The sequence below is a fragment of the Pholcus phalangioides genome, unplaced genomic scaffold, assembly GCF_987345545.1.
Source record: "Pholcus phalangioides strain wild (caught in Gottingen) unplaced genomic scaffold, Ppha-v1.0 ptg000020l_1, whole genome shotgun sequence".
In the NCBI taxonomy this organism is placed as follows: Eukaryota; Metazoa; Arthropoda; class Arachnida; order Araneae; family Pholcidae; genus Pholcus; species Pholcus phalangioides.
Genome location: NW_028301613.1, coordinates 269,848 through 294,796, shown reverse-complemented (window position 1 = coordinate 294,796; position 24,949 = coordinate 269,848). Strand labels below are relative to the sequence as shown.

Below are 24,949 nucleotides of genomic sequence, written 5' to 3'. Positions count from 1 at the left end.
AAGACCATGAACTTTTTGAAGGACGAATTATTCCTTGTTGTAACAAAAAATCGAATTCTGTCTTCACCTTCTCAAAGTGTTGAGGGTGAAGCCGTCTCGGTCGAGAACATATTGGAGGACCTTTAGTCACTATGTGGTGAACTGTGTCGTGCGATGCAGGTTCGCCTATTAAGCACGGATTTGTGATGTCTGGGAATTCAGAAAGAATTTTCTCGTACTGAGATGGGCCCACTGTGGAAATTGAGAGATGAGCCGTTTGATGCACTGATCCCAGGGAATGAAGTGATGTGCTAGAGCTAATGAGACGACGCTTTTTCAAATCTACCATGAGATTGAAATTGCGCAGAAAATCTGCTCCGATGATAGGGCACGAAACCTTGGCGACGACGAATGTCCATGGAAAATTTTGTCGCAAACCCAGATCTAGGACAATATTTTTGGTACCGTAGGCCGGTATTGACGTCTAGTTTGCAGCGTAGAGACGAAATGTAGAGCAGGGAGTTGTGGAAGCAATCGCTGACGGCGGAACGACACTAATTTCACTGCCCGTGTCAACGAGATATTTTATTCCCGTTTTACGATCATGGATGAACAACCTGCTGGTCTCTGAGCTCATGTTCGCCATGCCAGCTATGACGGAGCTCCTTCGTTTTTTGGTGCGCTGAAGTTGCACGGTGTAGTACAGCGCCGAGCATTTTTACCGAAACGATGATGGTAGTAGCACATTCCGGAGGAATTTTTCCTGTTTCTGGAACTGGAACGCTTCTTGAAGTTGTTTCGCCCGCGATGTGGTGAACGTCCACGTTGTTGAGAGGAAAGTTCATCCACTTTTTTGGTGAGCATTGCGATATGTGCACGCAAGTCCTCTTGATCCGGCGGTGGAGAAACAGCACAAACGGATGTATTTTGGCTTATTTCCGCGATTTTGTCAGTCAGTTCCGCGAGTTTATCCAGTCCATCACTCGATATTGAAAGGATAGTTTGGATTTGAGTGGGAAGACGTTGCAGCCACAATGTCTTTAAGAAATCATCGGTTAGTCGAGATCCCGAGAGTTGGCGCATTTTTCGTAGCAGCTGTGATGGTTTATCATCTCCGAGTTGAATTTCTGTGAGCAACTTCTTGATTTTAGCAGATTCAGTTTCGGCAAACTCCTGTATCAACCGGTCCGAAAGAGCCTGGAATTTCCCGGTCTCAGGAGGATTGACGACAATATCGGCAACCGCATGTAGTGTTTCTGAGTCGATATTAGCGACGAGAGTTGCGACTTTGGTATCATCACTTGTAATGCGGCTGAGGAGGAAAGCTTGCTCGCATTGCCTCACCCAAAGAGAAACGTTTGTCTTCCAAAATGGGGGAAGGCGGAGAGCGACACTGGAAACTTGGGGAACGGTATTGTCCCCTTCTGCTGCCATCATCCTGTTGCTTGAGAGAGAAGAGAGCCAAGAGGTCAAGCGGAAGTGACCTTACGAGGGAGGATGCTCCGTGGTCCACTGTTGCTGGGAGAAAAATCCTCTGCTGCTGCTCTCACCGTAATGGCGTCTTTTGAAGAATATTCAGAAGGCATCCTTATTTGCGTTTAAACGTCTGCGGTCACCAATGCTAAAATGCTAAATGGCGACGGTAGCGCAATTGCATCTGACTCCGTATGAATGAGACGTAGTTGTAGATACATTATCTTTAATTATGATGCATTATATAGAAGATATTATTTACATGGTACATATATTAAGAGAGATAAAGACGACGTTGGTGCATCTCGTGTGAGAGCTGGAGCTGAACCAGAGTTGCCAGATCCTTAAAAAATTTCCAGCCAAAATCCTCTTCAAAAGAAGCCAAAAAGTAGCCCAAAATATTTGAACCTGTGCTGCCATTTATGAAGCAACAAGCGAGCTACAGTTTGACGATATTCTAGCCTGCAAAGGTGTGGCTTATAGTAGGGGCGTAGCCAGAAATTTTGTTCGGGGGGGGGGGGGGACCAAAGTGATAGAACAATAGATTTGGCCATCTTTTCCCTTTTTTCGGTCATTTTATCACATTTCGGCGGGGGGGGGGACCCCCAAGCTCCCCCCCGCTACACCCTTGGCTTATAGCTTTTCTTATAGTCCCTCCCCCTCCAATTTTTATCCTTACGAAAAAAATGTTTTTTAACCGAATAAATTGATTTCTTTGAAAAGTTGCGAAAGTCAGGGCCACACATTCTCTCTCCTGGAAAAACGCCCCAGAGTTGGCCTGGAGTCGAGACAGTCTTAAAAGCATCATGGGCCCCCGGGTAAATTGATTTTGCTCAGCCCTCTATCCAGACTGCAAATGCCTACTTACCAATTTACATGCTCAATCTCGAAAATCTTAACTACACATATCTCATTATCCCTTTCCCCCGCTCTTCATTCAAGGCTTCCGTGACGTGCCCGGGTTGGCCCATGCGTCAAGACGGCACTGCCTCAAGTGCATAGTTGCTTTGAAATTGTGCACAGGTGCCTACTAAATTTGGTACAATGATTTTAAAAATTAGGTATGGGTCCCAGACCAGATTTTTCACGGTCTAGTAAACAAAAAAAATTTAAGAACTCTTTTGGATTCCTGGCAGGGCCGGTTTAAGAGCACCATGGGCTCCGAGCCAAGTGATTTTTCTGATTCCCTACATGGAAAATCCCGAAAAATACAACTACCTCTCGTTTTTCTGAGGCCCCCGAGCAATACCCAAGTGGGCCCATGCGTTAAGACGGCACTGGTTCCTGGGCTTGAGCTCTGCCAGCTCCACGCTTGTGGAAGCTACGGTTTCTTTCGCAGTCTTCTGTGGTGGTCTAGATACTATGCTTCCCAACCGTCGGGCCAGAGCAACACCTTCTATAGCACAAGGCCTCCGCGCGAAGCTCGTGACGGCACTGAAGTAGCCCATTTCCCTTATAGTCATTGGAGAGAGATATACTACATTTGGATATATGATAACCGACCGGCCGCGGTATCATAAAGGTTGAAAACCACTGATTTCTAGAACCTAGGACAGTTTCCCAATTTTTTGTTTTACCGCTCCTTCGATTATTGGGTGGCAAAGACATTGTGGTTGAAAGCTCTGGCTTTCTATAGTGGTGAGATGTCCCCCTTCTGCCTTGTCAGGAAGAAACACATTAGGTGGGGACTGAAGTGAAAAAGAAAAGCTTCTTTGCTCGCGAGCAAAGAATAATAGGGAGAAATTCGTCATGAACACAATTTTAGAAAAATCGCCCAAAAAACCGCCACCCGCCAAAGCCAAAAATTTCCCACCGAACCGTTTTCAAACCAGCCCAATTTGGCGGGAAAACCGCCAATCTGGCAACTCTGAGCTGAACTGATGTTCTCACACACATGGCCTTTCGGACCCTCCGAAGGGGCATCCGGTCACGTGATCATCTCGTGTTTCAGTACAGAATGAACTGAGATTCTTTCACGTGACCAGAGCGTGCTTGTTAAGAGAGAGCCAACGTACAAAGTCAAGTAATAATAATAATACATATAAGAATATATATTGAGGCTCTACTGGTTGTTTGTTCGTTTTTTCAATGCAGAAACTGAAACGTTTTCGGTATAAGGGCCCACTTCGGGATTCAACTGGCGGATGTGCGGACAGACAAACAAAGCAAACCTTCACAACGACCATCTACGAGATTTCTTCACAACTTTATTTCAATTCAGAGAGAGAAAAAAAACAGAATTTCATACTTTTCTCGAGATTTCCCGTAATTCTATTTTATGGTAGAAAAATCCGTAGAAACTACGGACATTCCGTAGTAGTTGGCAAGTGTGGGCGCTAAGCTTGCCCCGCCCCCCCCCCCCAAAAAAATTTATTAGTTTTAAATTCAGTCCATTAGTTTCAAACAACATGCTCTTCAGTATTTCCCCCCACCTCTATGATGGTCGAGTTTTCATAATGACGGACTTGCATCGCGAGGACCCGGGTTCGAACCCCACCCTAGCCACAATGGTGGTCGGCTGAAGTTGGTTTTCTATGTTTCTCGACTTCGAGCCGATCTCCCCTTAAAAAGTCTCGTCACAGCACGCAATAGACCTACAATTATTACACTTCACTTATGGTTAGAAAAATTGATGGCAGATGGAAGCATACTGCACATAAAGAAGCTTACATTAGACGTTCACAACACTTACACGCACATTCCAGCATGCACCGATTTGTTAAAAATTCCGTAGAGGAACGTGTACGAGGTGCGTGGATCATTTTCCAAAATCATAAATGACACAAAAAATTTCTGTGCACATTCTTCTTAACAATCTCTGATATGCGAGATCTATGTTCTGTAGCCGAGGATACACTCTCTACCCTTCTCTTCACTGCAAACTAACTATGGATGTTTCCATATTTTTGTACATCCCTCCCCCAAATACCAGTTCTACTCGTCCCGATGTTAGTAAGACAAGAAATTGTGACATAACTGACAAATACATGAAAATGCTTGGATGTGAGAAAATACATAAAATTTATCACTTTAAACAATACTTAAATACATGTAAAAAAATATATAAATTCAATAACACTGAAGAGTTCTAATGCTGCCAGATATAGAGCTCAATTTAGCTCTCACAGATTGTACCACGGAACCTGCCTTGGGTTTTCAGAGAGGGTGATGCAAATTGGAAATCAGCATTCCACTAACAGATGCTTATTGAGAGCAGATATAAGAGTCAAACTCCTTCTCTATCTCATCGAGGAGGCCGCTCGCACCAATTCTGAATAGATCTGGGAAGAGCCAATCTTTACCAAGCTCCCTGTTCATCAGCGCCTGCCACATGAGGGCGTCCTTGGGCTTCTTTATGCCACCAGCCGGTTTGAATCCCACCTACAAATTACACAAGTTTATGCTCATAATTAAAAATTTAACATTTCTATAGTATAAATACAACGAGACATTTTATGCGTGCTTCAGATTGCCACTCATGGTAATCACATAGTCTAAATCAGAGCTTGACAAATGCCACATTGCCATGGCGACTAAAAAAAATGGTATTGGCAATGAAAATTTCAATGTGCGATAATTAAGGTGGATTCAGGACAATGTTTTTGTAATTTATGTGAGCATGCTTACCAACATGGAAGGTGGTCACTAAGAGAATTTAAAAAATAAATTTTGGACTGTTTCTCTATGAAATCACACGCTTGCATCCTAAAACAACTGTCCTAACCATAAACTGTCTGTTGCGCCTAATTTTTTTTCTCCCTTTCAATTTGTCAAACCCTTGATTTGCTTTCATACCTGGAGGTGCTTCTGGAAATTGATATATGGTGGAACCCCATAGAGATGGCGTTGACGTGCTACAGGGGGTCGAATACCAGGGTCGAGAAAGGATGCATAAAAATTTTGTTCAAGCGTCCCGTGGGGCTTTTCGAGTTTGAGAAAAAAGTACAGAGGGAAAAACCTCTGTGTACCAACTTTTTCCTTCCCTCCTCCTCACCGTCTATCATGATCACACTATGTCGTGACTTTGAAAAGTAGTTGCACAACTTTTAAGTACTACACTGATCGGTATAAAATATATAACCCTGCAAATTATCATGAATAGGCTGACGACATATCAAGTTGCGTCCCTGAATGAGTGGTTATTATATCAAATTTTCCAATTTCTCTGAGAGGATTTTTCTACTCTGGGTTGTATCAGCACCTTCTAGAGATAGAAGCTCTCCGCAGTCTGCTTGTGATGTCAGTAAGTAGTCCATTTTCCCTCAGAATATTCAAGGGAAAAAATTCCCTGTTCATGCCAGTATCACCGTTGTAAGGAAAAGGAATAATCGGGCTCAGAATTGACGATTTATATGCCCCGCATCCAATCATTATGCTGTATTTGTGAGCCAATAAGGAAGATTCTACACCAAAATAAGAAGAAACGAAACAGGATGCTATGTTTCAAAATTTGGCAAACTTGATAGGTAGTCTGAGTAACATTTATGACAAGCAATGCAGAGGCCTTCTATCTTTGGGAGGTGCTGGTTGTGTATCGGAAATTACGGTACTTTTGCGACAACCCACCAACATTCAGAGATAAGTGTATTCACCGTTTAAATTCGCTTCGTTCCCACGAGACTGCACATGTGCACCTTTCTGAAAAATTGCATAGGATTGAATCACACATTCAAATTGCAAAAAAAAAACACTTCCGAGATAGTTGGAGAAATTACAGACCGAATCTTTAAAAATTTGATCGTAAATATCCACAGTTTTGTCATCTGTCAGACCAGACAAGGCCCGTTCTCTGTCCCTTCCGCGATGTAAGTCCTTTACCCATGTGGGTTGGGCCATGCTGGGGATGAGTTTTGGTGATTTACACATCGCAAAAATCCGGGTATGGGACCGCTAATGCGCAGTGGTGGTCGGCTAAACATGATTTCCTGAGGTTCTCTAACTTCTTGTTTGACAACCCAAGGTTAACTTCTGAGGTTTTCTAACTAAGTTGGCCATCCCTTTGAAAAAAGCTGTGGCCACGACGCAGGAGATATGAGGTGACATGGGTGCCGCTCCAGGATAGGCACATAATCCAAGATGAAAGGGCGAAAAAAATAATAAGGAAAAAATATTACATATTAAAAAAAAAACTATAAAAATTATCTCATGCAACAATTTTTTAACTTATATGCTGGTAGTTGAGGCATCATCAAACATTGACTCTAGAAAAGATTGAACAACTATAACTCCATACCATTAGGTTATTGCTATAAGTGAATCGCTGTGGAATACACAGTAGACTCTCACTAATCCACACATATCAGACCAAGGTGTGCCGGATTACTGGAAGTCAATTGAAAAAGCCCATTTAAATAACATTGTTACGATCTGTAGGCGATAGATGGCGCGATTTGTTCGATGGCTCTCAGAAATATCGAAATCGGTTGATGCCGGTTTCGGTCCATCGGAAAAAGGTCCGATTGATTAGAACATCCTCCTCCAGACATTGGTTCAACCCCTCCGTACGGTGGCGCTGCCGACTAGGAAACTGTAAAATAGAATTTTGTGGAATGTTCTTTTTCTTGAAGTTTCTACTGGGTTATAAATAGTGTGGCGCTCACAAGATGGAAGGCTCAGAGAGGCTAAAAGAGACTCGAATAGAGAGATTCGATGAACAGTCAGTTGTGTTTAAATGCTGTTAGCTCTCTGATTAGCTTGTAAACACGTGTAAATTGCTGTTCTGTAAATAAATCTGTTTTTGTCCGTTGAACCGCTTCTTATTTTGCAATCTCAAAGTCTTGTGAAAAATTATCCGGAACAATATAAACTTCTACGCAATGAAATGTTTTTTCCCTCAAATGCTTGAAGAAAACCAGCCTAAAAACGCTGAATTACTGGATGAGCCGGATTATTGACAGTCTACTGTAATTCAATAGAAAAAGCAATCTTGAGCAATTGAAGACCAAAAATGGTAAACACAGTAAGTAATAAAAAAAATTGCATCAAAATATAGTAAATAATAAGGTTGTCAGCCTGGGAAACGTTAGTGTCCCTCACTCTAAGTAATTGAAAAACACGCTGGTAGATGTCACTTAACACGTTCATCTACGGCGGCGCTTGAAACGTGTTTTCTGCTCTCGTGTAAAATTTCGGATTTGGCACCTACTGCATTTACCATTTCTGGTCTTTAATTACATTCATATTTTCTATTATGTGACACCTCTAGATTGCCATAAACGTGGATATAAAGCACAAATATACTAACCTTGAAACCTGTAATACCTTCATAATTTCGTATAGCTCTGGCCATGACAATTCCAGAGGGAAAGTTGGCATTGACTGCCTCTTTTCCAGTCGAAGTCTTTATGAAATCTGCGCCTGACAAATGACAATTACAAAGCAAAATTTCAAATTATTCCAAATAAAATAACATTTAAGACGAAATAAATAATTACGTTATTGCTACTAAATATTTGAATAGAAAATTTCTTGTGAAAGTTCTCAAATAGTAATCACTGCATTGAGGCAAAAGTTAACAGCGTATCAAGGAAAAACCCCAAAAGCAATGGATCATTTTCATGTGTACATGTTTCACTGTGTTGCTTTTATAAATACAAAAGCCACAGCAAGCAAAATGCCCAACGGGGTGGTTGGAAAAAAAGACGACCATAAAAAATAGGAATGCCAAATATAACTAAAAATATGGCAACCCAAAATAAGAGCAATTTATCGTGAGAAAACTAATGCAGAGATCCCACTTAAAAAATTAGAAAAAGTAGGACGGGGCGGTAACACTCTCCAGACAACATAATCATAACATAATTTTAAAAAATCTGTAAAAAAACTAAATTCATTTTTTCCCCCTCATAGCACTATTTCGGTATCCCACTGTATGATTGACTCAAGCCAAAGTAAAATGACAGAAATGACTTGATAACAAAAACAGTTTTTGGCCAAAACAGTGTACTAGAAACCACAGATATTTCTTTTTTGCCTTTCCTCACAATACATTATTCTTTTTTTTGGAGTCTTCCACAGTCCAGTCTGTCAACTCTCTTTGACAGTGCACACAGCAAGTTATGAAGACACGTAAGTTTTTTAAGAATGACGCTCTTTCGAGACCCACTTCCAAAAGAACAGTGAAAACAAATTACACAGTCCAGTGAAAATAAGTAAAGGTGAAAACTGGATGGATTGACTGCATTGTCTATCCTTCCCTTAAAGGGATTTATTTACATTTTACTGTTCAATGCCATTGTAATTGTTTTGACAAATAAAGCACTTCCATTTCTAGCTCTTTGCTGAGCATTGTAAATACTGTTTATGCCTCTGCATGCCTACAAAATACAGAAGACAATTGAGTGCAACAAACTTAGAGTAAGTCTATGCATCCAACTACTTTGTAATGCTGTTGTTTCACCTATACACAAAATGCGGACCATAATTTAGAATGATGAATGTTAGTTACTGTCCAAGACCATGAAGTAGCAAATACAAAATTATTTTTTCCATCCAGAAGTTTTTAATGACTACTGCTCTACTTGTTGAACCCGCAAACAAAAAAATAATAAACCAAATGGTCCACACATACTCCCCAAATAACGTAAAAAATTATACAATTTCTGCTTTGGTACAATAATTAATCAATACAACATTTATAATATTTGACAATATATCTACGATTCTCTTCTCAATCAAAGTCAATTACACAAATTTTACTGATAGGATTCTGTAAAATAGTAGGAAAAGTAGAACAAAAACTAGAAAGTAGGATATTTTACCAAAAAGTACGAAAAGTATTACAAGTGGGAGCCCTGCTAATGACACACACACTAAATTAAAAGCACTGAAAACTAATACTTATGATAAAATAAAATACAATGCCCACATAAAAAAATTGTGGTTGTCCTTCTAAGTATGAATAGATCCTCGATTCATCCCATTATAAATATTATATATTTTTTTAAACATGTCAATAGTGGTAGGATTCTAGGCCACCGGGGGTAGAAGCTATGCTATTCCATTTATTCAAAACCCTGTTAGAGAAAAACTCCCGTGTGTGGCACCACAACCCTTAATAATCGATATTTCATCTGTTCTTTTACAGTAGAACTTGGTTAATTCAAATTTTGGATAATTCTAACTCTTATGAACTCCCTTTGAGTTTTCTACCTAATTTAATGTTAAAATTTCTTGTTTAGTTCAAAACTTTTTGGAATGTTTTGGATGATTCAAAGTTGGGGGAAAAAAATCAGGATTTTTGTATGAGCAAAATTAGTTTGGAAAAATTCTACAAGAAGTCAGACTTTTTTCTCGACCAAGTTGTACAACAAATTTTTAAAGACAAATAAAAGTTTGAAAATTCTGTTTTTCCTCTACTCTTTTTTTTGTTCAATAATTTGATGTCCATTTTAACATTGCTCAACTGGAGTGCATTTAGACCGTGCACCACTTAATACTAGAGATCACGCTTTTCAACCTATAGGATCAAGGTGCAACATTGAATATCTCTGAATCTTTTTGTGGTCATTGAAAGCATGGAAAATATCGGAAAGTACAAATTGTGTAACACTTTAGTGAAAGTAGTATTTCCTAGATAGGATAAGAATACTAATCAAAATTTGGAAAACAGTTACGTAACGAATGATCATGGTCAAGAAATTCTGCAGTTATGATCATTCCAGAACAGTGGAATAATGTAGCAGCAAAGATCAATTATATTACAATCATAAATTATTAAAATTTGGGAAGTAGTTTTGTAACTAATAATAAAATTTTAATAATTGATAATTGTTGTCCTATGTGAATGTTAATGATTAAGTTGCAACTCGCAGTCATTTTACGGATCCAGGATAGATTTACTGGATAATAGGAACTTTTTGTCACTGGTTTTGGACTTCGCATTAACCAAGTTTGACAGTATAATGCAATAAAGAGCCATACCATGCATATACAAATTTGAAATATCGCAAATAATAACACGCATACTGCACATATAATATGTTTGGACTTACCTGCCATCATGCTGATCATACTTGCCTTGTACACGTTGTCTAAAGAGCCCAATTCTCCTACGGATAGTATGACTTTCATCAGAGCATCTTTGCCACAAGCCTGTTTCAACAGCTGAATTTCTCTGTATAAATCTGTAAAAGCCAGGAATGAAACTAATTTGAGAATTTATTTTCACCATCTAAAATGCATTTTGTTATTGTTTACTCTGACACTTATGACGTTATTACAATAATTTATTGGTACAGGCTTTTGAAGCTTTATTATCATCATCAAAATGTAAAATTAAAATTATAAGTAAACATGGATGTTTCTTAAGATCTTTTCATTGCGCAAAAAGTTTAATGTTAATTATATGTTCATGGGATCCGGAGAGGCATAACCATGTGGCTGTGTGAGAACCATTCTCGTAACTTGCCACAGCCATCTTCACGCATAGGTCTACCCAAGCATGGCAGGGGGGGGGGGGGGGGGGGGAGAACATAAAGTGCAAAGGGGGGAGCCTCATGATAATGCAGGGCTGCCCTTACTAGATGCTGGGCCTGGTGCAAAAATAATTGAGGGCCAGAGGCGTCAATAATTTCAGGGCTCCATTTAGCCCGATTTTATATATTCTGTGAGAGAGAGAGAAAATCAGCATTCAAAAATTCATACATTATTACAGAATATACACGAATGATGAAAAATATAGACACAATTAAATGTAAATTACTAAAAAATTCCAAAACAAATTAAAATTAAGACCTAATGAAAGAAGTTGTCTGAGAACTAATGAAAATTCAGAATCGATGAACCAAAAATAAGAAAAATAATTGACAGATAATTCCAGCACCTATGGAAGTTCAGAATAAGTGAAGGAAATAATTCCAGCACCCATGAAAATTCAGAATAAATGCGAAATATAATTTCAGAATTGATAAAAATTCAGATTCAATGAATTTAATAATTCTGCAATTTATGAAAATTCAGAATTGACGGTATAGAAAAAATTCCGCAGTGTATGAAAATTCAGAATTGACAGTATAAAAAAAATTCAGAATTAATGCAAGAAATAATTTAAAAACTGTAGAAAGCCTCCAATAATTTACTGTGAGTGCTGGGCCTCACAAAACACAGAGACCCGTATGACCACACCTGTCGCACCACCACCAAGGGCTGCTCTGCAATAATGCAAGGTTCCAAGCAAAGTCTGCTTGAACATTTTCCTGACTGAACCTCCAGAAGAAAGAAATATGATAAGACCATTTTTCATTTCTCTGACTTTCCAGGTTGCTGACCACCATGTAATTAGATAATAATTTTTTGACAGTAAGCATGTACATTTCAGAGCAGGTATTTCTAGGTGGAAGGGAAGTTCACTAGTACTTCAGAGAGGTCACTTTGCCCAGGGGGACCTATAATGCTCTCAAGACAACTCAGGTCAGTGAGGTACCAAAAAAAAGTGACCTACAGCATATACTTCCAAATTCATAAAAGAGAAGGGGGCACTATTTGAAAACACAAGAAAACCTCAGGTTTGGTTCACAACATGCACACGCACATTCCAACATGAACCAATTCATTACAAGTTCCTCAGAGGAATATGTACAAGGTGCATGTGTGGTTTAGCAGTAGTAGTAACGTATGCAAGCATGTGAGTGAACAAATCAGCGTGCAAGAATGTGAATGACCAAAAGAGTGACCTAAAGAGAGTGTATGCATGAGAGTGACCAAAAGTGATCTAGAGAACACAAGACCAGATCAGTGAGCTACCAAAAGAGTGACCTAGAGTGCATGAAAGCATGTGAATGACCAAAGTGGAGAACTAGGTCAATGAGCACAAAAGAGTGACCAAGAACCCGTGCAAGTATGTGAATGGCCAAAAGAGTGAAGTAGAGAGCAAGGGACTAGGTCAGTTAGTAATAATCAAAAGAGTGACCTAGAGCTTCAGCAAGCATATGAATGATCGAAAGTGTGACACTTAGAAATTGAGAAACCAGGTAAGTGAGTGACGTAAAAAGTGTGTGAGCATGGGACTGACCAAAAGAGTGACTTAGAGACAGAAGCACATTTACTGGGACCAGGGACTATAGCCCAGGAGCGACAAATTCAAGAACTGAGTGCTCAAGAAAATTTGTAGAGTGGGTGAAGGGTGGAATTTTTTTTTTCTTTGCAACCCACAGATGGCGAAACTATAAATCCACCCTTTGCCGACCCATGTGAACCCTGTTATAAATAAAATTATTATGCTCTAGTTCCCTTTCGTACAGATTAACTATATGACGACAAGAATCAATATGTATCAACAACTTGCCTTCGAATCTGTTCGTTAAAACGTAGCTGCGATTTATGACTATATCTATTTCTCTGGCACCAGCTTCCACAGCGTATTTTATCTCAGCAAGCTTTGACAGAGGGGGACTCAACCCGCAAGGAAATCCGGCGGCAACAGAAGCAATCGGGATAGTGTTCTCACGTAGCTGCATGAATGTTCTGACACAATACGGCACGAGCGTCGGGTAGACACAAACAGCACCGACTTTTATTTCTATAAATAAAACGATAACTTTAAACATTAATAAATAGGCCTACATGAGAAACACAACAGGATATTAAACAATAGAAATACATTTTATCAAATAAATCTACAAAAAATACATTTTTAAAAAATTTATAGATGGGGTTAGATGGTAAACAGAAAGAAACAAAAATCAAAATTTTTTTTATACAAAAACAGGCCAAACAATCCAACAACTCCTTAAGATTTAGTTATTGATGAACGAAATTTTCCCATGATGATTATACGTCACTGCAGACTATACCATGATACTATATTCTCAAAGTATTGAAACTTGCACCAGGGTATTATATGCAGGAAAAAGGAAAAATATGGTACTCGAAGCTTTTTCTTCTTCGAACGCAGTTTTATTCCCCACCTCTGGTAATAACCAGTGTCAGGGATAGTGGGCTACATAATTATTTCATAATACATCAAGGCTGGTCGATTGGGTACAAGAATGTGAATTGAAGCTCTTTGGCACAATGACACAGTAAAAAAACACAAGAGCGGCTGTTTATTAAAAAAATTCATTGCAACAAATATAACAGGTTTTGTATTAACCATAATTACTCTAATGCAGTAGTTCTCAACCTTTGGAAGTCTGCGGCCAGATAAATCTCTTTTGCTTAAGTGAAAGGCCCGGTCATACCCACAACTAACAAAAGAAATTAATGGGAAAAATGAAACTGCGAATCACTTATGGCCCGGTGTGACTAGTATTGGGGCCCTATACTGGGCCACGACCCAGCAGTTGAGAAACACTGCTCTAATGCATGCACGCTCAACCCATGGCTTACAGAGTCATCTGATGTGGTCTGTGACCTCAAATCTAATTTTTTTTTTTAAAGAAGTACAATACCAAATCACTAAAAGTGGCATGGGCACATGTACAGATGTGCTTATGGGACCCGAAGCATATTATTCTCAGATCAATTGGGTGGCCCATGGCCCAGATCTGGACAGTTAAGGGACCCGCAAGGACATTAACAGATCACTTAAGTGACCTGGGAACGTTTACAGTTCACTGATGGGACACGAAACATATTATTCACAGATCACTTGAATGGCCCACAACACAGATCTGGACAGTTGAGGGATCCGCAGGACATTTACAGATCGCTTTAAGTTACTTATGGTGCAGTTTCCACATCACTTGAGTGGCCCACAGCACATTCCCAGATTGCTAAATTGATCTGAGCACATTTACAGTTCACTAAAAGTGACTGAGGTAGATTCACATATCACTTAAGTGACCTGAGAACGTTTACAGATCCTAACGGGACCTCTGGAGCATATTATTCACCTATCACTAATGGGACCCAAAGCATATTATTCCCAGATCACACGAGTGACCCACAACTCACATCTTTCAACTTGAGGGGATTCGCAGGACATCTGTAGATCACTCAAATGACTCGTGGTGCACATCACTTAAGTGACCTACAGCATATTTAAACATCACTTGAGTAACCAGCAAAACAGTTCCAGGGTACTTAAGTAGCCACAATGCAGTTCCTACAAGGGCTGGGGATCAATTAAAATTTTAAACCGGTATATATTGGTAACTATAATAATTATTGATGCTATAAAAATACACTGCTGGCCACCGTAAATGCAACACCCTGAAGGAAGCTTGCAAATAATATGAAATTTACAACATGCATTAACGGAGGTGAGATATGCAAATGATTAGAATTTCAGCGCAGACGCACGTGCGCCTGTGGCGCCACTTCAAAGCGCTATTTAAGGCTTGGAGATTTCGACGATTTGAAGTAAGGCAATTGTGTTTTTCTTGTGGTTTTTTCAAAAAAATGATCAATTATGCCTCGTAGAAAACAGCGATCATCTTTTGATCAAGTATCCGAGTTCGACAGAGGAAGGATAGTGGCCTACCGAGATTGTGGATTATCTTTCAGGGAAATCGGTAGTCGTGTTGGACAAAACCAAACAACTGTAATGCGGATATGTGATCGTTGGATGCAGGAGGGTACGACGGACCGACGTGTTCGATCGCATCCACCTCAGTGCACCACTTCACGTGATGACAGGCGTATTGTGCGCATGGCAGTGACGGATCGCTCAGCCACATCACGAACCATAGCACAGCACATTCAGTCTGTACCGCATCATCCAGTGTCTGCGAGTACCATTCGACGCCGTTTACAGCAGAGTGGTCTGTCCGCACGACGTCCATTGCTTCGTCTACCCTTGACGCAGAACCACAGACGTCTCCGCCGCCAATGGTGCGATGAAAGAAGGATGTGGACGGCACAATGGAATGAAATTGTCTTTACTGACGAGTCACGCTTCTGTCTGCAACACCACGATGGTCGGATTCGAGTCTGGAGACACCGTGGAGAGAGGATGCTGAACAGCTGCATTATGCACCGCCACACTGGTCCTGCACCGGGTATTATGGTATGGGGCGGTATTGGATATCACTCTCGCACTCCTCTAGTACGCATTGCCGGTACTTTAAAAAGCCAGCGCTACATCTCCGAGGTGTTGGAGCCAGTTGTCCTTCCTTACCTTCAGGGCTTGCCCACAGCCATATTTCAACATAATAATGCGCGACCAAACGTGGCACGCATTGTCCAAAGGTTCTTCGTCAATCGCCAGATTGAATTGCTTCCCTGGCCAGCTCGCTCTCCGGATCTTTCGCCGATAGAAAACATTTGGTCCATGGTTGCTCAACGATTGACCCAGATTACATCCCCAGCTGCCACACCAGATCAACTTTGGCAACGCGTGGAAGCTGCTTGGTCTGCTGTACCCCAAGAACACATCCAAAGTCTCTTTGAATCAATGCCGAGGCGTGTGGCAGCGGTGATCTCCAACAATGGCGGCTACTCTGGCTACTGATTTTGGCAGGAACCACACTTCACAGAAGTCTATAAATTTAATCATTTGATGCTTGGTCAACATGTTATCTACAAAATAAATATTGTTGTGATATCTCTTGTCTTTCTTGGTGTTGCAATTTGGGTGGCCAGCAGTGTATATATTCTATTTACTTCACGCACCTATTTTCTAGATGTGGAGAAATATAGGAATAGATTGAGTAATTCTAGCGCCACCTGTATGAAGCCTACTCTGCCATAATGGTCGATTTCGCAGACATTGGAGGGTAGGTAGCAGGTCCCTGGTTCTCTCCATATGAACGTACGGCGAGAATCTGTGCTTAGGCTGAACTGGGACTCATCAGTGAAGAGAACGGTCGCCCATTGATCCATACTCCAATCTCTATGCTCTCTGCACCATGATAAACAGGATCTCCTGTTCGTAGAAGTGAGCGAGACGCAAACAGCAGGTCTTCTTGCAAACAACCCTCTCTCATGAAGTCAACAGTCACCCTTGATACATGGGTTCCTGTGGCTGCATACAAGTCACGAGAGAGCTGAGAAGCTGTAGCACTCCTGTTACGCCTCGCTATAATCGACAAATGGCGATTTTCTCTGGCCGTCGTGGCTCTTGGACGACCTTGCCCAGGCTGATCCGGTATCCTGGAACTGTTTCCATAAGTTACACACGACGCTGGGAGTTAAATTAAACTCTCTACAAATCTGGACTTGAGATTGGCCTGCTTCTAGCCTCCCCACAATTCGCCACCTCATTCCATCATCTAAACGTTGGTGGTTACTCATTTTTACTGTTACAATTTGAAATTAACCGATTGCTGCAAAATAACACCAAGAAATTAGCCGAGGTGTGCTAGCGAACGAAATGTGTCTTAACTTACGCGTGATTATAAAGCCTGTTTCTCTATTGGCTCCGCCTACACACACGTGTACGCTTACGTATTTGACGTACAAGATTTGCATTTTTGTCTAGAAGCAGTGGTTTTACATTCAGTTCAGTTCTTTTCATGAAATTCGATAAAATATGCAAATTCTCTTAATTTATTTCACCAGTGTAGATAGCAGCACTTATCGCACAGTGGTGGTCGGCTGAAGTTCGTTTTCTGTGGTTCCCAACTTCAAGGCACAAATGCGAGCCGATCTCCCCTTTAAAAAGTGAGAGAGAGCAACAGACCTACAAACAGTATGAATGCAATTCAATCATAACACATCACTCACTTCACTTCTGAAATATAGATGGCAGCAATGAAAAATCAATCACAACACTACAAACGCACTCAGACTGTTAGGTACATACACAATTACACTTCTGGGCACATCTCACTAGGTAGTAAATCGCCCATAGATGGTGATAGACCTGAGTTGTGTTCGGTTTGAAAGAAAACAAGAAAGTGGCATGTTTTCCCTTCTAAGATTGAAGAAAACTTGCCTAAAAATGTCGGATTACTGAACGGGCCAGACTAGAGCACAACCAGATTATCGAGAGATTACTGCATCATTAATATTCAATGCAAAAATAATTCAACATGAACTAGTTGTTTCTCATCCAAAATATTGAAACAAAAACTTTTTGCTTACCTTCTGGAGCAAAACCCAAATCTGCCAAAATTGATTTCTTGATGGGATTACATGCCCTTATGCAAAGCCGCTGCACGTTGCTCTCACAGTCGTCGCCACACAGTGTCGTCAAGTCGATGCAAGTTACCGCTCTCATCAGCCACCCTATCTACAACGTAATGTTTGAAACACGTTAAGATCTACATCAATAGCAAATACAAGGCAAATGTTAAACCAAAACCTGAAAATATACATATAAATAAACAGAACCAGTTGGAATGCCAATCTCTCGCTAAGTTGTTAATCAACGTTATCCGGAGAATCACCCTCAAGTCTATTTTTTCCAACACGAATGGAAATGAACGATTAATCATACAGTGCACAGCGCTTAATGTGATCATGTTGGGACTCAGATTTTTGATAACATTAACTGATTGATAACAATATCTGAAGGATTGTCCGAAGCACATATAATGGCAGTAAGTCCCATTTTATTTGAAAAATTATGTAAAAAAGCTTCGTAAAGTAGAACAGAGATAACTAAACATTATTATTTCTCATGGTTGGCATAATAATAAATTCAATGAAGAGAAACCTCTTTAACTCGACACTAGATAGCTAAATCCTGCTTTAGTTGACTACGATTCGTGATGTGTTATCGCAACTAATTTTTTGAAAGTCCCCCCGGGAATTGGCGAGTTAATAAATTTTCATGATATTTCTGTCGAATACTTCAACAATTCTTCATTTAATTGTTTTTAACCATCAAAATACTTGTTCATACCTTCGGGATGGGGGTCACTTTACATCTTTTGGAGAGAACCTGGAAACTCTACCTGTGGTCTACGAGACCCAGGAATCACTGTAGCCCAACTGTTTTTTGCCTATTTTGGGCATTTGGCCAACTCTGACGAACTCTTAAAGTAGCCCATCGTTCAAGTTGGGTCCCGTTTGGTATAGGTGCAAAATTTAGCGACGATCGATCCGAAATTGTAGATTTGTATAGAGAACATATGCACACACAGAAAATCAATTTTATATACATAAACAAATCCCATGTTTTCTAGGTGGGGGGGGGGGGAGAGATACACACAATCAAAATAAGGGGTTTCTGCTCGTTTCTTTGACTGGTGAAATACGAAGAAAAAAAAAAGAATCACCTGCACTTCTCTGTTCTTCACCACGTCATACTGCAGATTTTCCACTTCCCTTTCAACGGCAGTCAGATTCATATGCACATGACGTATCATGCTAGGATCTGTTAAAATGCAGGAAAGAAAAGAAGAAAAAAAAAATATTACACATGTGCATTTTGTAACAAGCAAAAATTTATATATAAAAAGCTAGAACGCAAAAAGCCCTGCAATCACGGAATACACACAGCTTGCGTGCAATTTTGTAAGTCTTGCATATCATTTGGATATTCAAGCCTTACACTGCTTTCTCCCGTGCAAAAGCCTGATTTTCCGAAAAATTTCGCTACAATTTCAGAAAGCAACTATTTTATGGCTACTATGGCTTATCAAAACTTCAGCATCAAGTTTTCGCCAATCTAAGGGTAGGTGATGTAGAATTCACATCTGCAAGCATAGATTGCGTAAAATATTTTGGTGGAGCACTTTAACATTTGGTGTGATCCTTTGGTCTATTGATCACCAAACACTCACTGGCGGGTTTTTTTTTCCGGAGTAGTAGAAGCCCATGGCGATTTTTCGTTGGGCTGTGTTTGATAGTGAAACACGAGCAGAGTTGGCTACGATTTCATAAGCGGGGTTGAGCCAAATTTTGCGACTTCTAATTTCACCAAGGTTTTTGCTCCGTAGCAGAATAGAATCTTTTTGCTCACCAAACGTCTTCAGAATCTTGAAAATCAAGATGCCTGACAACAAAAAAAAAAAAATCAGAATTTTTTTCCCCGGTAATCTAGAATATCGTGAAGAGGAATTCTAGAGCCAATGAAGAAAGTATTGGCATACGAGATTCAACAACCCATTATACTTTGGCTTCAAATTCTTATTCTGGCAAACCCAGCACCAACCAAATTTCTTGATCGAATTCTGTCAATAACTGAGACGTTTTTTTTCTCGTCTAAATGAATATAAGAATGCTCTCACCCTTGAAAAATTCTCAAGCAAAGGATGTCCAATGGCAAACAAGGTTTGGGTGTAAATAAATGGGACCGTTCAAGTATTACGTAAGGAAAGTTTTAGCCATTTTTGACACCTACCCCCCTAGTCAGCAAAATTTCGTCACCAGCTCTGCCCCTCTGAATCCTAACGCATATTGGTGGGATCAGAGACTTACACTGGTGGGGGCATAGGGGGGGCTCGTGTGTGTGTGGCCCCCTCCCCACGATCAAAAAATTTATTTTTTAATGCAAAAAAAAAAAAATTTTTAACTGCAATTTCGGAAGAAAATACTTTTATATGTTATTACAATCAATTTCTGTTAATTTCAATGTTATTCGAAGACTATGAATTCAAAATTTATGTTTAATTCTAAGCTATATAATGATAAATCGCATAAAGGCCCTTGGCCCGTGGACCAAATATGGCCGGGGGGGAGGGAAGTTATCTGATGCGGCCTGACCTCTTCAAACCTAATTTTATAAAACAAATTAACTAAACCGCACATCTACAGATCGCTTAAGTGCCCCATGGTACAATTCCAGAACATTTAAGCAGCCCGTGGCACATTTTCAGATCACTTAAATGACCCGGGACACAGTTCCAGAACACTTAAGCGATCCGTGACGCATTTAGAGATCCCTTGAGTAACATAGTTTTAGAGCACTTAAGTGGCCCCCCAGTGCTGTGTTCTACATCACTCAAGTTACCCGCGGCACATTCTCAGATTATTGAAGTGTGATCCGCGGCATATAATTATGGATCACTTGAGTGATGCATAGCACAGTTCCAGAGCACTTAAGCGGCCCAGACACATTACCAGACCACTTGGATCCACGAAACATTTAGAGATCACTAAAGTGGCTCTGTAGGGCACTTATCAATATGGGGTGGGATGTTACTTCAAGCGCCCACAAACTATCGAAAGGTTTTCTCATTTCTGATGCACCAAGTAAGATGCCATTAAGAATATTTTATATTTTCATAAAGGGTGGTGGATGACATAAGCATTATCCAAACCACCTCTTCCCTTGTCGTCAAAAGTCAGCAAATCAGAAACCCCGTAATACTTGAACGACCCCCATATCAATGATGGGGAAAACATGGTGGTGATAACAAAAAATAAAAATGATGCCAGCACAGATAAATATAGCACATGAGAACTTGAAAAACATTATTGAAAACGGGAGTGCCAATGAAAAAATTTTGAAAGAGCTAAAGTGCCAAAGTAATCAATTGGCGACAAAAATTGTCTAGTTGCTGTTTCATGTCAGTGCACGACTGACATGAACTGTTATACGACCAGTGGGGTATAGCCGGGTTTTCCTAGGAATAGGTTTGTTGCGCAGCGTGAACCGAATTAGACTATTTCGCGCCGACAGAACCGTGTTACATAATCACGCTACGCGTTTGTGTTTTCCTAGCGAGGCGCATCAGATCAGGGCGGCTATATAAAGTATATGGCTTTGGCATCAGTTACTCTGTCGTCTGCATGCTCCGGTTTGAAGGGAAGGGAAAGAAGACACACAAGAGTGAAGAGAATATCGGCAAAACCGCGGCGCACGACGCATTTGACTCCTCCAGAAGCAGTCGGCCAATCACGCCCGACGTAAAGCGCTGTCGTCAGGCGTATTGCGCTCTGTAGGAAAACAGTCATGCTACTTTTCTTACTGGTGAGCGGACGGAGTGTCGCGCTGGACGAATCACGTTGCGCGCGGCACAAGAAACCTGCTCCTAGGAAAACCCGGCTTATCTGAAGGAAATGTGTTCCGGAGAAAAATGTGTGTGTCGTCTGTTGACAAAAAAAGAGAAATGAAAATGTTCCAAAATAAGAAATGCTTAAAATATATTTCTAACCGAATCTCACGCCTTCATTTCTTCTTTCGCGCATTTTTTGGACCGGCCGGAATATCGGAACAGACGCAGTATATGGACCTCCTCTCACTCGTACTATTTACTCTTCCCTGAGAGAGATAAACAAATAAGATGTTGATGATGATGTTCGTTGCATGTCTTCAAGGTGAAACATGTGACTATATTACCCGTGGATTTTCCATCTATCATAAAATGACCATACGTCCCGTATTTCCCGGGACAGTCCCGGTATTATATTGTGATAATTACAGCTATAAATGAGAATATTAATCTCACATATTTGTCTTAGTGAACGTTTTTTTCCGTGGAATTCATTTTAATCCATTGCAATTAGCAGTAATGCTATATTTCCCACCATTTGGATTTTTCCGCTATTTCAACAATATTTGGCAACTTTGTTCGGTTTTGGCGTCATTTTTGGCAATAATTGGAGATGTCCCGTATTTGGAATCCCAATTTCCCGTATTTCTCCCGAGGAAATATGGTCACGCTAATCTATCATGATTAATTGCAATGACTATATTTTGTCCAGAAATAAAGAAAATATACGGGACATCACCAATTCTTGATATTGATTAAAAAAAAAGCCGATAAAAGTTGGAAAAATCTGCAATCGCACACTTTGAATTGGGGGCCATTTAAGTATTACGTAAGCAGATTTTCAGTCATTTTTTTTACCCATCCCTTGTCAGCAAAACACTGAACCCCCCCCCCCCTCCCCCGTCACCAAATTTCGTCAGCAGCTTAGAATATTTGATATCTTCAAAAAGGGGTGGTTCATGACGTAAACAACCTTCAAACCTCCCCCCCATTCCCATTTGTCATCGAAAGTCAGCAAATCCGAAACCCCCCCCCCCCCATCGATGCTGAAGTAATACTTGAATGACCCCTTGGTAGATGGGCAAGAAATGAACGACAAGCGAAAATGAGCGTGCATAAGCAGCAAAACCTCTTAAGCCGGGTTTTCCCAACAGTAGGTTTTTTGCTCCTCATGAGCAAAATTAGACCATTTCGCACCGGCAGAAACGTGTTACATGATCACGCTACGCGTTTGTGTTTTCCTAGCGTGGCGCATAAGATCAGGATGGCTACATTGTAGTATATGGCCTTGGCATCATCATCTACTCTGTCGTCTGCATGCTTTGGTTTGAAGGCAAGGGAAAGAAAACGCACAAAAGCGAAGGGAACATCGACAAAATGCCTTGCGCACGACGCGTTTGGCTCTTCCAGAAGCAGTCCGCCAATCACGCCCGACGTAAAAGCTTTGTCTTGAGTCGTGCTGATTTTCTTCTTGGTGAGTGGACGGCGTGTCGCCGCGCTGGGCGAATTACGTTGTGCGCGGCACAGGATACCTACTCCTAGGAAAACCCGGCTTTAGAGTCGTATTTCCCAACATGTGGTCCGTTTTCATGTACATGAACATGAGGCCGTGGCATGAACATATTTTTTTTAATGCTGTGAAATTGTATTTTACTCATTTTATGATAACGAGCCCGTCCCGTCGAAAATGGACGTTATAGCGGAATGTCATTATATCGAAATGGAAAACATATAGCTTATTCGTTATGTGAAAGCATTTGAAACTTATCATGTTCGGAGATACGCCCCCCCCCCCCCCAGCGTCAAAGGTGGAGTCGACTGATCTAATGTATATATATAGATATGAATCGACATCAGCATTATCGTGGTTCTCCCCCCCCCCCAGCCTTCCAAGTCTAAAGTCTATTTCTTCCTATGGAACTTATCTTACCGGGTCGTTGTAATGAAATGGTGGCTATAACGAGCATCGTCCAAGAAGAGTTATGATTTGCTCTAGGGGTGCAATGTCGTTACTGATTGGTTGGAGTACAAAAATCTTGAAAAATCTGAAATTCAGATTTTTTGGCCAGTCAGCGGCAGCGTTTCATTTTTGGTGAAAAAAAAATCCTAGGCCTAAATGATACAATTTACATCCACTGCGCTTGTGCATGATTTTGAAAAAGATCAGTTAGTGCTCACATTTCTGTTGGTCGGCGGGGGTTGGACCCTTTAATAAATCGTCGTACATTGCCCAAGTTGATGAGGGAGATATGTTTAGAGGCTTTTGTGAATGACAGGAAAGAAAGATATCTCGTCAGAGAGGCGGGAACTGAAAAAACCAGTCTGAAGCGGAATTGAATAGCGGGGAAAAAAATGAACTTTTTATCGAAAACTATGAAATATGCACAATATGCCTTAAAATTTTGTCTATCACGTAAAAATAGAGTAAAAAAAATATGCAAAGGCGTAGAAATCCGAGCCCTAGTAACTATAATCAATTTCTGTAAATTTCAATACTATTTGAAGGCTAATAACTTAAAATTTCTCTAAGAAATTCCTTGTGTCCCCTACAAGCTTTTTCTGCCTCCCTCCGAACATAGGCGGAGATAGACTTGAAAGTCTGGGGGCATGATGATGTCAATTCATATATACACATATACATTAGATCAGACAACTCGCAGTAGGCACATTATAATAAGCAATACGGCACACGACGTAGTACAATACGCAATGCACCTCATACATAATACACCGCAATACCAGGCCCGTCATTTTGGGGGGCAGGGGGCCGTTTCCCCCCCCGGCTCTACATTGGGTACATGTGCTTGGGCCCCCCCCCCCCCCGGAAAAAGTTGAAATGACGGCCCTGCACAATTCGCAATACGTACTGCATTATAATGAGCAATAAAGCACGTGATGCACTACAACACGTAATGCATAAAAATACGGAACACGCACCACAATAAGCAATACAGCTCAATACGTAATATCGTAAATAGCACTATACATCACAATAAGCACTACAGCACACCACAACCACTGAAATACGATAATAAAGCGATGCACTATAATCAGCGATGCACAACTATTTACAGTGCACCACAATAAGCAATATAACCCAATACGCAATGCACCACAATGTGCAATAAGCACTGCATTGCAATGAGAAATACAGTACGCGATGCACTATAATGTATAATGCCTAACAATATGCCCAATGCACCACAATAAGCGGTACAGCACGATACGCAATACGCACTACATTATAATAATTAATATAGAGCACACGCTGCACCACAATACGTGATGCATCATACAATAAGCAAAGCACCATAATAAGCAATGCATTAAAATTATAAGTGCATTTCATGCCTTCTGGGGGGTTATTGTAAATAAATAAAATAAACAATACAGCATGCGATGTACTACAATACGCAATGCACCACTATTTACAGTGCACCGCAATACAGCATGCGATGTACTACAATACGCAATGCACCACTATTTACAGTGCACCGCAATACAGCATAAAACGTACTGCACCGCATTACGCGACGTATCGTAATAAGCGAAGCACCATAATATACGCAGAAGCACTGCATTATTTCATTACAATAAGCAATACATCACGTGATGCGTTACAATGCGCAATGCTCCACAATCAGCAATGCGCCATTATTTGCAATGAACTACAACAAGAAATACAGCATAATACGCAATGCACCACCATCGACGATTCAGTAAAATAAGCA

The 24,949-nt window shown here is 40.6% G+C and overlaps 2 protein-coding genes across 2 annotated transcripts; both read right to left on the bottom strand.

Moving 5' to 3' along the window:
* Positions 1-630: 630 nt before the first annotated feature.
* LOC149070691 (uncharacterized) lies at positions 631-1,413 on the bottom strand. The gene has a single exon (XM_089248793.1). It carries the CDS (start codon positions 1,411-1,413, stop codon positions 631-633), a length of 783 nt encoding a protein of 260 aa, XP_089104919.1.
* Positions 1,414-4,454: 3,041 nt separating this feature from the next.
* On the bottom strand, positions 4,455-21,512 carry Dera (deoxyribose-phosphate aldolase). The gene is made up of 7 exons (XM_089248614.1): positions 21,381-21,512; positions 18,558-18,655; positions 17,419-17,566; positions 12,737-12,970; positions 10,446-10,577; positions 7,697-7,809; positions 4,455-4,833 (listed from the first exon to the last, which is right to left on the bottom strand). The coding sequence occupies exons 1-7, from the start codon at positions 21,412-21,414 to the stop codon at positions 4,657-4,659; spliced, it is 936 nt and encodes a 311-aa protein (XP_089104740.1). The 5' UTR covers positions 21,415-21,512; the 3' UTR covers positions 4,455-4,656.
* Positions 21,513-24,949: the final 3,437 nt, after the last annotated feature.

Coding starts and splice junctions, on each gene's coding strand:
- LOC149070691 (XM_089248793.1), bottom strand. CDS start 1,413: ATGGCAGCAGAAGGGGACAATACCGTTCCCCAAGTTTCCAGTGTCGCT.
- Dera (XM_089248614.1), bottom strand. CDS start 21,414: ATGCGCGAAAGAAGAAATGAAGGCGTGAGATTCG. Junction 18,656..21,380: donor AAATGAAGGCGTGAGATTCG/GTTAGAAATATA, acceptor GCATTTTAACAG/ATCCTAGCATGATACGTCAT. Junction 10,578..12,736: donor TTTAACGAACAGATTCGAAG/GCAAGTTGTTGA, acceptor TGGCTTTTACAG/ATTTATACAGAGAAATTCAG.